The sequence below is a fragment of the Carcharodon carcharias genome, chromosome 8 (genome assembly GCF_017639515.1).
Source record: "Carcharodon carcharias isolate sCarCar2 chromosome 8, sCarCar2.pri, whole genome shotgun sequence".
In the NCBI taxonomy this organism is placed as follows: Eukaryota; Metazoa; Chordata; class Chondrichthyes; order Lamniformes; family Lamnidae; genus Carcharodon; species Carcharodon carcharias.
Window position 1 is genome coordinate 120,375,795 of NC_054474.1, and position 14,198 is coordinate 120,389,992.

Sequence of the window (14,198 nt, forward strand, 5' to 3'; positions counted from 1 at the left end):
GGTTAAAATGCTCATTGAGTTAGGGGTAATATATCAGTGTGGATGGGGGATTGTTTAATGGACAAGAAGCAGAGTTAGGATAAACAGGGCATTTTCAAGCTGGCAGATTGTAACTATTGGAGTGCTACAAGGATCAGTGCTGGGGCCACAGCTATTTACAATCTATATTAATGACTTAGGTGAAGAGACCAAGAGTAATACTGATGATACAAAGCTAGGTGGGAAGGTAAGCTGTGAGGAGGACACAAAGAGGTGCAAAAAGATATAGACCGGTTAAGTGAGTGGGCAACAAACTGGCAGATGGAATATAATGTGGGGAAGTGTTAGGTTATTCATTTAGTAGTAAGAATAGAAAAGAAGAAGAATCTTTAGGAGGCGTGACGTTTCGAAATGTTGATGTTCAGAGAGACTTGTACTCGTACAAGGAATAGAGAAAGTTAACATGCAGGTACAGCAAGCAATGAGGAAGACAAATGGCATATTGGCCTCTATTGTACAAGACTATTGTACATTGACTGGAGTACAAGAATAAGGAAGTCTTGCTACAGTTGTATAGAGTGAGACTACACCTCAAGTACTATGCACAGTTTTGGTCTCCATATCTAAGGAAGGATATATTTGCCTTGGAGGCGGTACAGTGAAGATTCTTTAGATTGATTCCTGGGGTGAGGGGGTTGTCCTGAATAAATTGGGCCTATAGCCTCTGGAGTTTAGAAGAATGAGAGATGATCTCATTGAAACATATAAGATCTTGAAGGGGCTTGACGGGGTAGATGCTGAGACGTTGTTTCCCCTGGCTGGGGAACCTAGAATATAGGCTCTTGTTTTAGGAGAAAGGGTTGATGATTCAGGACTAAGATGAGGAGAAATTTCTTCACTCACAGGATTGTGACTCTTTGGAATTCTCTCCCCCAGAGGGAGGCACCATCATTGAATTTTCGATCTCACAGGGAGTCAAGACAAAAGGAGAAAGGGCAGGAAAATGGAGTTGAGACAGAAATTCAGCCATGATTGTATTGGATGATTGAACAGGTTCAAGAGGCTGTATGGTCTACTTCTGCTCCTATTTCTTATGTCCTTATATGCTTAAGCTGGGGCTGTTCTCCTTGGAGAAGAGAAGTTTAAGAGGAGATTTGATAGAGGTGTTCAAAATCATGAAGAGTCTGGACAGAGTGGATAAGGAGACACTGTTCCCATTCACAAAAAGATCCAGAAGCAAAGGGCACTGATTTAAGGGGATTGCTTGGCAAAAGAACCAATGGTAACATGAGGAAAAACTTTCTTACACAGCGAGTGGTTAGGATCTGGAATGTACTGCTGGGGAGTGTGGTGGAGGCAGGTTCAATTGTGGCTTTCAATTGGATAAGCACCTGAAGAGAAAAGGTTTGTAGGACTATGGGGGTTGCTAAATTGCTCTTGCTGAGAGCTGGTATGGGCTTGGGACAGGCTGAATGGTTATTGCATAAAAGGAGGCTATTCTGCCATTCTTAAACAGGATTTTATGTCACTAGTAGCACCTCAGTGATGTGATCCAGAAGATTCTGGGACCGAATCCTAAGACATACCTGCAAATTCTTTCTCCAGACGTTGACAGCAGCAAAAGCGAGCTGCATCTGCTTCCTCCGAGCATCTTTGTGCCGCTTGTAAGCAATCTCAATGAATATCAAGAATATTCCTGCAACAATCCCTCCAGCAACCAACATAAAGACACCTAAAGGAAAGGAAACAAGGACAAGGTTCAGTGACAGATGGAAGCTCTGATTCTCCAGAGTGAAACTCCAATAAGTTTAGCAAACTGCAACTTCCAGCAAATCCCATTTCTTTTCCAAACTATGTGTGTCACACCCATTCCTAACACATTAGTCAGCTGTCTACCAGTCTGACAGAGTAATTGTCAGGGCTGGCAATAGTGTACAAATCCTTGCAATGAGATTTTCAGTCATGACTTGGCTGCATACTTGAGGCACTGTCTCACGAAGAACATAAATGAGATTAGACGTGGCAACCTGTGTTCATCAATGCTGAACACAGCTTTAATCCAAGCTCACTGCCCTGTCACCCTGGAAACAGCCCTTCCAGTCACCAATTTCTCTCCTTGCTCTTTTCTTTTTCACCAATAACCTGGAAGAGCTGGCAACTCTTTAGCGAGGTAGACATTGACTGTTGTATAACAGCAACTGTCGCAAAGAAACTGCTCAAGAGAGGCAAGCTTTTAAAGTTAAAGTAAATTCTGATGTCCCATCACTCCATGTTAATGAGTGAAAGCAGCTGACTGTCCTGTCTCCAATCTTTGATTATTAAGAATCACACTGGCAGTGGGAGGCTGGGGAGCAACACTCTATGCATCTACTGTACCTTCCTGAGTTTGCTCTCTATACTGGCAGTGTAGATGTGTGGTGTAGGGTTGATTATTATGCTAGCAGTATGATTAAGAGGAGATTGAAAAGTGATTCACACAGGTGTTGGATCTTTGAGGTCTTCTACTTCTAAGGGCTCCTCCAAAGCAACAAAATATGGAGTTTTCCATTTGGTATTTGGATGGCTCATGGAACACTTACCTGCCATGTTTTCAAAGGTCAGAGTTGCTGGAGCATTACTACGAGAGTCACATTCCTGATATCTAACCCAGGTCTTGTCCAGGTCCTCCATAAAGCCATTCTCATGGAAACTAAAGAAAGATAAAAAATAAGTAGCCACAAAGCATTTTGAGAGGAACTGAACATTTTGTTGTAGGTGCAGGCTCGATGGCCAAGTTGCCTACCCCTGCTCCTAATTTGTATGTATGTGCTTCAGGGAACTAGTCTCCGCACGTGTGTCACAGATTTTTCCTGGTCTCTACCTGGGTATATTGAATTGTCTGGTAATGATAATGCTAATGCTAATTAGGCCTAGCACACAAAGGGCCATAGACATCTCTCTCCATTATAGAGAGGTTATTAGTTAGATAGCCTGAGGGGCACCACTCTGCAAGCACAGGGCAAGGTGAAGAGGCAGGCCTACATGGACTGGGCAAGCAGATATTGGAAAATCACAGCGGTTGGAGCAGCTGCCTGTCAAGGGTCAAATTTTCCTCCTTTAATGACCAAAGGTAAGTTGCAAAGTGATCATTTTACTGGACTCATAATCCAGGATCTAAGTTCAAATCCCAGAACAGGACCTGGGGAATTTAAATTTACTTAATTAAATTTGGAATAAAGAGCTAGTGACATTAACGGTCACCATGAAACTAGCAGATTGTACTAAAAACCCATCTGGTTTACTAATGTCCTTTAGAGAAGGAAATTTGTCACCATTACCTGGTCTGGTCTCCATGTTACTCCAGATCCCACAGCAATGTGGTTGACTCTTAAGTGCAAGTCGCTCACCACCACCTTCTCAAAGGCAGTTAGGGATGAACAATAAATGCTGGCCTTGCCGGTGGCATCCGCATCCCAGGAATGAATAATAAAAATAAATCCAATAAAGAATTTGGGAGAAACATCTTTACCCAGAGTGTGGTTAGAATGTTGAACTTGCTACCACATGGAATAGTTGAGACAAATAGTATAGATGCATTTAAGCTAAGTATATATGAGGGAAAAACAAAAACATTATGTTAACAGGGTTGGATGAATTAGGGTGGGAGGAGCTCATGTGGAATGTCAATACTGGTATAGACCAATTGGGCCGAATGATCTGTTTCTGCGATGTACATTCTGTGTAATTCAATGGATCCAGGTGATCGAGTGTATCCAGGTGCAGCAAACCTCTGATGAAAATAGATCATCACTCTGCTTTTATGAAGCGTCATGCATAATTTGCAATTCGACATTAGCCATAAATCTGTGTTGGAATAATCAGATTGAGAAATCAGAACATTCAAGCAGATTCCAGATTGAAACTTCCTTGAACTGTGTAAAAAACAAGCTTTCCATACATTGTTTTCTTGTTCAAACAGCTTGATGAGAGATTCCACACGTGGATCATCATATGATCTAAAGCTTGCTGTTTTTGGGTCTGGCCTTGCTTCAATATCATTCAACACTTAGGCCTGGATTTGCACCACGACGGAGAGGCATTCCATTGTGGCAAAAATTCTGGAAATGGCCGAACATTCTAAGTCCCGCCTCCCAGCACCATTTTCGTAGAGGCGGGAGTGGAGTCGTGCCTGGGTTCACGCATGCCTGGTTTTAAAAAACCAGCTGCCTCCACTGAAGTGGGATTTTGATAGGCCAGGAGTGTGAAACCCAAGGTGTGTAGATTAGAACAGGTAAGAGCTGATCTGAACTTGGTACATTTGTTTGGATACCCTTTGATAGGTAAAGTACCCCTTTGGATTTGGTCCCAGCACACCTTTGGGAGATGTAAGGCATCTTTTGGGATTGTTAAAAGTAAACATGATTGTGTGTAAAAAATGTATAAACTCATTGGAACTGTCAAGTTGTCATTGAACTGTCAAAGGATACTAGGTGAGTTGGCATGGAGGGGGTAAGGTTAAAGGGTGATGGATGGAGGGCATGAATTGTCACTAAGTTGGCATAGGTGATATGGGGGCAATTGGGTGGGCAGATGGGCTTGAGTTGGCATTGGGGTGTGGGGGGCTATGGATGATAGATGGGTGGCCTGTGTTGGCATGAGTTGGGACTAAGTTGGCATAGGGGGTTGGGGGCATGGGGGCTGGGTGGGGGGGACATGGGTTGGATAGGAGTGTGGGGGGCCATGGGGGGTGTGTGGGGGGCATAGTTTGGCATGGATGGGTCATAGGGAATGTCAGGAGGTGAGGGGGGGTGATGGATGAGGGCTGGAGGAATTTTTATTGTTCATTATTTTTTATTTATTTGAACATCTGCAATATATTAATGTGCAATGTAATAATAGCAATGTAATAATGACCAGATAATCTGTCTTTTTTTGTGCTGTTGCTTGAGGGATAAATATAGGCCAGGACACCAGGGAGAACTCCCTTGCACTTCTTCAAAATAGCACCATTGTATGTTTTATGTCAACCTGAGAGGGCAGACAGGGCCTCGATTTAAAAGACAGCACCTCCAACAGTACAAGATTCCCTTAGTACTGTACTAAAATGTCAGCCTGGAGCTTTATACCTGAGACCTATAATGTGCCACTTGATTTGACAACCTTGTGACTTAGAAATGAGAGCGTTACCAACTGAGCCACAGCTGACAGCATGGATAGAGGAATCTGGGATGTTGACAGATAGTTATATTCTGTAAGTGTGCCCTTGTCAGGCTATTGATCGGCCAGACTGTGGGGCAGCTTGTCCAATTTGAGGTCCTGTCTCCCGATCTAACAAGGTTGACTCAGTTGACATTGCCAAAGGCTTGTACTGATGTAAACAGAAACTAAAATTGTGGCTTTCTAGATAAAGAAAATGCTGGAAACAACAACAACTTGTACTTATATAGCACCTTTAATATAATAAAATGTCCCATGGTGCTTTACAGCAGCTTTATGAAGTATGTGAGGTGACATTAGGGCAGTTGGCCAAAAGGGGAAAAAAGGCAGAATGGTGGAGAGGTTTAGGAAGGGAATTCCAGAGCTTAATGCAGCTGACGGGATGTCTGACAATTGTGGAACGATTAAACTCTGGGACGCGCAAGATGAGAGAATTGGAGGACCATAGGAACCTCGGAGGATTGTGGGGCTGGAGGAGATTAGAGATAGGGAAGGGTGAAACCATGGAGGGATTTGAAAACAAGGATGAGAATTTTAAAATTGAAGCTGGAGCCAATGTAGATCAGACAGGGACAATGGGGAAACAGGACTTGGTGTGAGTTATGACACAGCAACAGGGATTTGGATGACCTCAAGTTTACAAAGGGGAGAATGACCAAGGAGTATGTTTGAATAATCAAGTCTTGAGGGAACAAAGACAAAGATGAGGGTTTCGGCAGCAGATGAGCTCAGGCTGGGATGGAGTCAGGTGATGTTACAGAGGTGGAAATAGGCAGTCTTGATAATATGGATCTGTAATCGGAAGCTCATCTTGGGGTCAAATATGACACCAGGTTTGCCAGGCTCAGCCTCAGATTTACAGAGAGCAGGACAGAGTCGTGAGCGAGGGAGTGAAGTTTGTAGTGGATACGGAAGACAATGACTTGCCTTCTCAATATTTAGTTGGAGGAAATTTCTGCTCATCTAGTACTGGATATCGGATAATTTAGCAACAGTGGAGGAGCTGAGAGAGGCAGTGGTGAGGTAGACTGGGTGTCGTCAGTGAAAACTACTGCTGTATTTTTGGATGATGTCGCTGAGAGGCAGCAAGTACTTGAGAGTTCAGTAGGGGCCAAAGGTAGATCCTTGGGGCACACCAGCACTGATAGTGCGGGAGCAGGAAGAGAAGCTATTGCAAGTGAATCTCTGGCTATGATTAGACAGGTAAGAATGGAACCAGGTGAGTGCAATCCCACCCAGCTGGAGGATTGGAGTGTTGGAGGATGTGCTCAACCATGTCAGAAGCTGCAGACAGGTTCAGAAGGACGGGGAGGGAATGTTTACCTTTGTCACAGTCACATAGGGTATCATTAATGACTTTGACAAGCACTGTTTCCATAAAGTGGCAGGGACAGAAACCTGAGGGATTCAAAGATGGAAGTCTGTGCAAGATGGCACAGATTTGATAGATGGAAATATGTTCAAGGACTAGGAGAGGAAAGGGAAGTTACAGCTTGTAATAATAGTGGGTTGAAGGTTTGTTTTTTTAAAGAGGGGGTGATGATAGTGGTTTTGGAGGAGGGAGGGACAATAACTGAAGAGAGTGAACCAATAACAATATGAAGTAAAGCAGGGGCCAGGTAGGGAAATTGGGTGGTCAGCAGTTTAGTTGGGAACAGGGTCGAGGGAGCAGGAGTTGGGTCCCATGGACAAGATGAGCTCAGAGTGGGCATGAGAGGAGATAATAGAGAAACTAGGGAAACATTGGAGTTCATGATTTTGGCAAGAGGGAAACTTCATAGATATTTGGCAGTGTTGATATCTTGTCAGAACTCAACATTGCTAAAGGATCTGCAACTGAATCATTAATTTACCTCCGCATTCAAAGGATCATCCTCCGCAATTTCCGCCGACTCCAGCATGATGCCACCACCAAACACATCTTCCCTTCACCCTCCCCGGTGGCATTCCATAGGGATCGTTCCCTCCGTGACACCCTGGTCCACTTCTCCATCACCCCCTACTCCTCAACCCCCTCCTACGGAACCTCCCCATGCGAACGCAAGACATGCAACACCTGCCCCTTCACTTCCTCTCTCCTCACCATCCAAGGGCCCAAACACTCCTTTCAAGTGAAGTAGCATTTCACTTGCACTTCCTTCAACTTAGTCTACTGCATTCGTTGCTCCCAATGTGGTTTACTCTACATTGGAGAGACCAAACGCAGACTGGGTGACCGTTTTGCAGAACACCTTCAGTCTGTCCGTAAGAATGACCCAAACCTCCCTGTTACTTGCAATTTCACTCCACCCTGTTCTCTTGCCCACATGTCTGTTCTTGGCTTGCTGCATTGTTCCAATGAAGCTCAACGCAAACTGGAGGAACAGCACCTCATCTTCCGACTAGGCACTTTACAGCCTTCTGGACTGAATATTGAGTTCAACAATTTTAGATCCTGAACTCCCACCTCCATCCCCACCCCCTTTCCGTTTCTTCCTCCTCTTTTTTGTTTTTTCCAATAATTTATATAGATTTTTTTCCCCATCTATTTCCATTATTTTTAAATCTATACCTTTTATGCCCTTTTAGTCTTATTTCACCCCACCCCCACAAGAGCTATCTGTACCTTGCTTGTCCTCTTAATTAGCACATTCTTTTAGATAATATCAGCACCTTCAACACCTCTTTGTTCTTTTGTCTGTGACATCTTTTGGTTATCTCCTCCTATCACTGCTTGCTTGTCCCAACAATCACCCCCCACCTTCTCCTCCCCCTCCCCACCCTTAAACCAGCTCATATTTCACCCCTCTCCTATTTTTACTTTGTTCTGTTAAAGGGTAATGAGGACTCGAAACGTCAACTTTTTTCTTCTCCGCCGATGCTGCCAGACCTGCTGAGTTTTTCCAGGTATTTTTTATTTTTTGTTTTGGATTTCCAGCATCCGCAGTTTTTTGTTTTTATCATTAATTTACCTGTTCTTTCCACATTTTCCTTTCCTGTTAACTTGCGTTTCTACATGTTAAGATATTGTCCAGCTGACTAAGCCGAAACAAAGAGGAACTGATTGTTCTAGACTTGGAGTTAAAGAACATATAGATTGATATTTGGAGCGAGAGGAATGATTGTGTTGGGTTTGAGAGGATATGGGGAGAGAGAGAAATAAATGATTGATTTACCTTTAAACTGAGATGAGCTTTGAGATCAAACTGATTGAGATGGGTTTACAGTGAGGGGGAGGGCAAGATAGATTAGAAAACAAAGTTTTAAGATTACAGTGTCAAACATTGGCTTCTATAAGAAGGAAAACTTGCAGCCACAAGCCAGGCTTTTAGAATAATAGCACAGTGAAGTGTGTCCTTACCTCAATATAGCGAGTGATACAGCCTGCTTCCACGGACTATCCTTTCGCATTCCAATACCAAACCCTGATCGGAAGAACAGTTCCCCAGTTGTGATGAGATCGCATTTCTGCGAGGCTTCAAACTCCAGAACAGCTGAGTCCCAGATGAATGCGTGCAGCTTGCTAAAATGAAACAGACTCTGTTTAGCAGCAGCTTTCACTGTGTATATTGAAGGATCTGAATAGAGTAACAGCCCGTGGACATAGGAACATAGGAGCATGATTAGGCCATTCAGCCCCTTGGGCCTGCTCACCATCTCCTAAATATCAGCAAAACACCCTGAGGATTGCAGCAGGGTTGGTTGTATCATACACATCCCCCCCGGCACACCACACTATCCACTACCCCTAAATTCATTTCGCCTTTTGGCTGTTCTGTGACTAGATTTATCCATCAGAGTTTCCAAAGCCACTTTACGATACTGAGCATGATAATATCCAGTGATTGTTTAACAAACGTGCATTAGAGACAGGCCATAATATGGAATCTTTAGCAACTGACCACCTGCCTGTTGTTACCTGCAAATAATAATCAAATTTCTCTCACCAATTCAAGTTATATTATTTTATATAGAAATTCAACCCAATCCAGCCCTTCTGAGATACCAGCTGAAGAGTGTTACACGAATTATGCTGGAAGGTCACCTGACCGGTGTAGGGAACTCTGGGGTGGGTTGAATCTTCTAAATTGCAGAACGGGTATTGCCTAGACATCAATGTTTGTTGTGTCCTTTTCATTCCTCAGAACTTGAACAAAGTTGGTAAGCCAAAATTGAAAAATATGATTTGTATTCGTTATGTAGCTAAAGGTGGGGTAGATTTCAATGTAAGTAGTTAATGTTGGTGTCCTTACCAATATTTATCCCTCAATCAACATCACCAAAAACAAAAATCATTTGGTCAGCATTACATTGCTGTTCATGGGATCTTGCTCTATGTAAAATGTCTTATGTGCTTCTTATTATACAACAGCAACTACACTTCAAATGGACTTCATTGGCTGTACAGTGTTTTGGGCTGTCTGGTTGTGAAGGGTGCTATATGTACATAGGAAGACACCTGCTTGGGCTTCAGCCCCTCAGACTTTGGGACCTTTGATTAGTTCAATGAAGAGTGTAGGAGGGCATGCCAGGAGCAGCACCAGGCAGACCTAAAAATGAGTTGTGAACCTGTGAAGCTATAACACAGGGCTATTTGCAGGCTAAACTTTTTAAGCAGCAAGTGATAGACAGGGCTAAGTGACCCCACAACCAACTGATCAGATTAAGCTCTGCGGTTCTGCCACATCCAGTCATGAATGGTGGTGGACAATTAAACAACTCACTGGAGGAGAAGGCCCCACAAATATCCCCATCCTCAATGATAGGGGAGCCCAGCATCCCCCAGCACATCACTGCAAAAGATAAGGCTGAAGCAGTTGCTGCAATCTTCAGCCAGAAGTGCCGAGTGAATGATCCATCTCGGCCTCCTCCGGAAGTCCCCGGCATCACAGATGCCAGTCTTCAGCCAATTCAATTCTCTTCACATGATATCAAGAAATGGCTGAAGGCACTGGATACTGCAAAGGCTATGGGGCCTGACAATATTCCAGCAATAGTTTTGAAGACTTGTACTCAAGAACTTGTCACGCCCCTAGCCAAGCTATTCCAGTACAGCTACAACTCTGGCATCTATCCGGCTATGAGGAAAATTGCCCAGGTACGTCCAAAATCTGGACAAATCCAACCTGGCCAATTACCACCCCATCAGCCTACTTTTGATCATCAGTAAAGTAATGGAAAGGGTCATCAACAGATATCAAGAGGCACTTGCTTAGCAATAATCTGCTCACTAACACCCAGTTTGGGTTCCACCAGGGCCGCTCCACTCCTGACCTCATTACAGCCTTGGTTCAAGCATGGACAAAAGAGCTGAACTCCCGAGGTGAGGTGAAAGTGACTGCCCTTGACATCAAAGCAGCATTGACCGAGTGTGGCATTGAGGAGCCCTAGCAAAATCAGGGGGAAAACTCTCCAGTGGTTGGAATCAGACCTAGCACAAAGGGAAATGGCTGAGGTTGTTGGTTGAGGTCATTCACCTCAGCTCCAGGACATCACTGCAGGAGTTCGTCAGGGTAGTATCCTAGGCCCAACCATCTTCAGCTGCTTCATCAATTACCTTCCTTCCATCATAAGGTCAAAACTGGGGCTGTTTGCTGATGATTGCACAATGCTAAGCACCATTTGCGACTCCTCAGGTACTGAAGCAGTCCATGTCCATGTGCAGCAAGACCTGAAAAATATCCAGGCTTGGACTGACAAATGGCAAGTAACATTTGTGCCACACAAGTGTCAGGCAATGACCGTCTCCACCAGAGAGAATCTAACCATCACCCCTTGATGTTCAATGGCATTACCATCACTGAATCCCCATTATCAACATTCTGGGGGTTACCATTGACCAGAAACTGAACTGCACCAGCTATGTAAATACAATGGCTACAAAAGCAGGCCAGAGGCTAGGAATCCTGCGACAAGTAACTCATCTCCTGACTTCCCAAAGCCTGCCCAGTATCTACAAGGCACAAGTCAGGAGTGTGATGGAATACTCCCCACTTGCCTGGATGAGTGCAGCTCCCACAATGCTCAAGAAACTTGACACCATCCAGGATAAAGCAGCCCGCTTGATTGGCACCACATCCAAGAACATTCACTCCCTCCACCACCGACGCACAGTGGCAGCAGTGTGGACTATCTACAAGATGCACTGCAGGAATTCACCACGATTCCTTAGACAGAACCTTCCAAATACACAACCACCACCATCTAGAAGGACAAGGGCAGCAGATAAATGGGAACACTACCACCTGGAAGTTCCCCTCCAAGCCACTCACCATCCTGACTTGGAAATATATCGCCGTTCCTTCACTGTTGCTGGGTCAAAATCCTGGAACTCCTTCCCTAACAGCACTGTGGGTGTACCTACATCACATGGACTGCAGTGGTTCAAGAAGGCAGGTCACTACCACCTTCTCAAGGATAGCTAGGCATGGGCAATAAATGCCGGCCCAGCCAGCGAAGCCTACATCCCACGAATTAAGAAAAAAAACTCCAGGTGTATACAGGGCAAGGCCTGTCAAGTCTTTAACCTGTTTTGTTCTCATTTGACAGAATTTTTTTTCATCAGGCTTTTCTGGATTGTGACTGGAAACCTCAGCTGAATTTTCCCCCTTCACTTGTCCAGTGATACTGAAGTCAATCATACATCCAATTGCTGCACAAGTTGAGATCAGTTAACACTAACAACTCAAGATGGAATCTGGGAGCTTCCTAGACTGTGTAGCTCAGACGTACAACATGCACTGGTTGGTCCAGTACATCAGTCTCAATATACAGTATATCACCCACTGCATTCACCATAGGTACCGTATCAGCAGTCCCTCACAATCTCATCCACACAGCCCCATAGTTCTTCTGTGATTTTTAGGCAACGAATGCCGTCTGGTTATATGATTATGGACTGGAGACCCTGACTAATATTTACTTCATTAATCCTAGCTACTTCAAGGAAATTACAGAAATCCTAATGCTGCTTTTATGCCATCAGTTAATTCAGTAAGACTTAGAAATTGAAAATGGAATCTTCTGGCCTACAAGTGTTCAGTGCAACACAGGGAACAGTGTCATTACTTTATATCTCCAGGAGGAATATGGGGAGGATTAGTTAATGTCTCAGAAGTTGTTGAGAGTATTACCCATCTCGCACGGCCTGGATAGCATCAGCTGCATTCTCATAATTGTGTTTCTCCATGTGCCGGTACATGGTACTTAGTTCCACCTGCCTGCGGAAGTAGATATCCACAGAGCTCTGCTTCACCGTAGCATAGATAAACTTATCGGAAGGATTTCGAAGCTGTAAATAGAATAAAGATAGGTCAAAAATGTTTGGATTCTTACTTCACATTCACAATAAATGGAGATACTAGGTAGGCTTTCAACTGGCCACCCAAGTGTCAGCCACCTGTTCAGAAATCACACTGTTTACATTTTCATTGAAAATCTATCACACAGTTAATGAGTTAGGAAGGCAGTTCCAGTGGTGAAATACTGAGATTACTGCTTCAGATCTGAGTAAAATGGCAATTTTAATTGCAGTTTTGTTTAACCATGCCACTACAATGAAGTCCAAATAACCAGGAAAAAACTAATAGATGAAGAAGTATTATATGAACTTTTCAAGTGTTTGCTGTTACTCTGGATAACACTAGGCTTATTAAAGTGTTACAGTAAGAAATATGTTGAAAGACATGTCATGAACAGGAGATTCCCACAATGGGCATGGTTCACTTATACAGCTGGTAGCTATCCAATAGTGTGTATGCATCAAAAATATTTACAAGAGATCTACAGCAAGCTAGTAAAATATTCTCCAAATAATGTGTGAAAAAACACTATTTTCTGGAGAACCATTTCCTAAGACATTCATATTCGTAAAAAAAAATTCATACATGATGTAGAAGAACAGCTGTTCCCGCCATGGTGAAAATGTGATCCCAGATTTGAGTCTGGAAATGTGGGAAATTCTAACATTAATGGACAATCATGTGATCAGAAAGCGGCAGTGGTGAGCTCTATAATTGAATTAAGAGATGTGTTGTATAAAGCTCTGCTCGACAGCTGATGTAATTCAGGGTGTGATAATTGTGAGGCCTGTGCTCTGTGGTGTGCTATAGCCTGTTACATTGTTCTTACAGCAGCGATATTAGTGTGAAAGCTTTACCCTGGGATCATTGATTCCAGTGATCCGCTCCTCGGGTCTGTCCAACACCAGGAAAGCTGCCAGGTTTGCAGTGTATGAGGCAACGATAATCATAGCAAATCCAGCCCAAACCATGCCCAAAATTCGAGCAGAAAAACTTCTTGGAGCCCCTGGAAAGGTAGATTGAGAGGTACCATGTTAAAGTTAAGCAACTTCATTCTTTACCATCTCATACACGCTGCATCCTCTCTGTACTGCTCAGATACTTTACTTTCCACTTTCTAATCAGTTTTTCCAGATTCCAGAGCATTCCTAGTTGCACCAAAGAGCGCTCTCTAAACTCAACTCTTACAAAACTCTGGCCTTCTCCCAAGTCAACGGTTCATTCTCCCTTCGCTTGGTGATTTTGTGTCTTGGAGCATAGCAACAGGCATTAAAACATAGGAACAGCGGGAGTCCATTCAGCTCCTCAAGTCTACTATACCATTCAATTAGACATGGTGGACTGACCTCAACTTCATTCACCCACCTTAGCTTCATACTCCATTCTACTCTTACCCAATAAAAATCTGTCAACTTCAGTCTTTTAAGTTCCAATTGTCTTAGCATCCAGAGCCTTACAATTGACTCTAGGTAGTCTTTTAGACAACTGTGCTTCATTACAAATGAACCATGAGTAGTAATAAGCTGAGAATCAGATAGGATTTTTAACAAGTCAGTTTTCCATAGCTTTGCACATAGGGAATCAAACCCAAGTGAATCTTCAAACGAGACAGGGAAAGACAGAATGGATAATTGGATCGGGAGATACAATTTAATTCAGTCCCTCATTTTAAAGTCACTATTTTTTATATTAAAGTATTGATTTCATATTTATAATTATGCGGCAAACCACATGGCAGTTTGG

At 43.5% G+C, this 14,198-nt stretch overlaps 1 protein-coding gene across 1 annotated transcript in view; it reads right to left on the minus strand.

Moving 5' to 3' along the window:
- Positions 1-14,198, minus strand: part of grin1a (glutamate receptor, ionotropic, N-methyl D-aspartate 1a) — a 400,833-nt gene that overhangs the window by 36,801 nt on the left and 349,834 nt on the right. Inside the window, exons 15-19 of the mRNA XM_041194434.1 lie at positions 13,313-13,461; positions 12,288-12,445; positions 8,516-8,677; positions 2,559-2,668; positions 1,566-1,711 (exon numbers count right to left, since the gene is read on the minus strand). Coding sequence (XP_041050368.1) covers positions 1,566-1,711; positions 2,559-2,668; positions 8,516-8,677; positions 12,288-12,445; positions 13,313-13,461 — 725 coding nt within the window. The remainder of the gene's footprint in view (positions 1-1,565; positions 1,712-2,558; positions 2,669-8,515; positions 8,678-12,287; positions 12,446-13,312; positions 13,462-14,198) is intronic.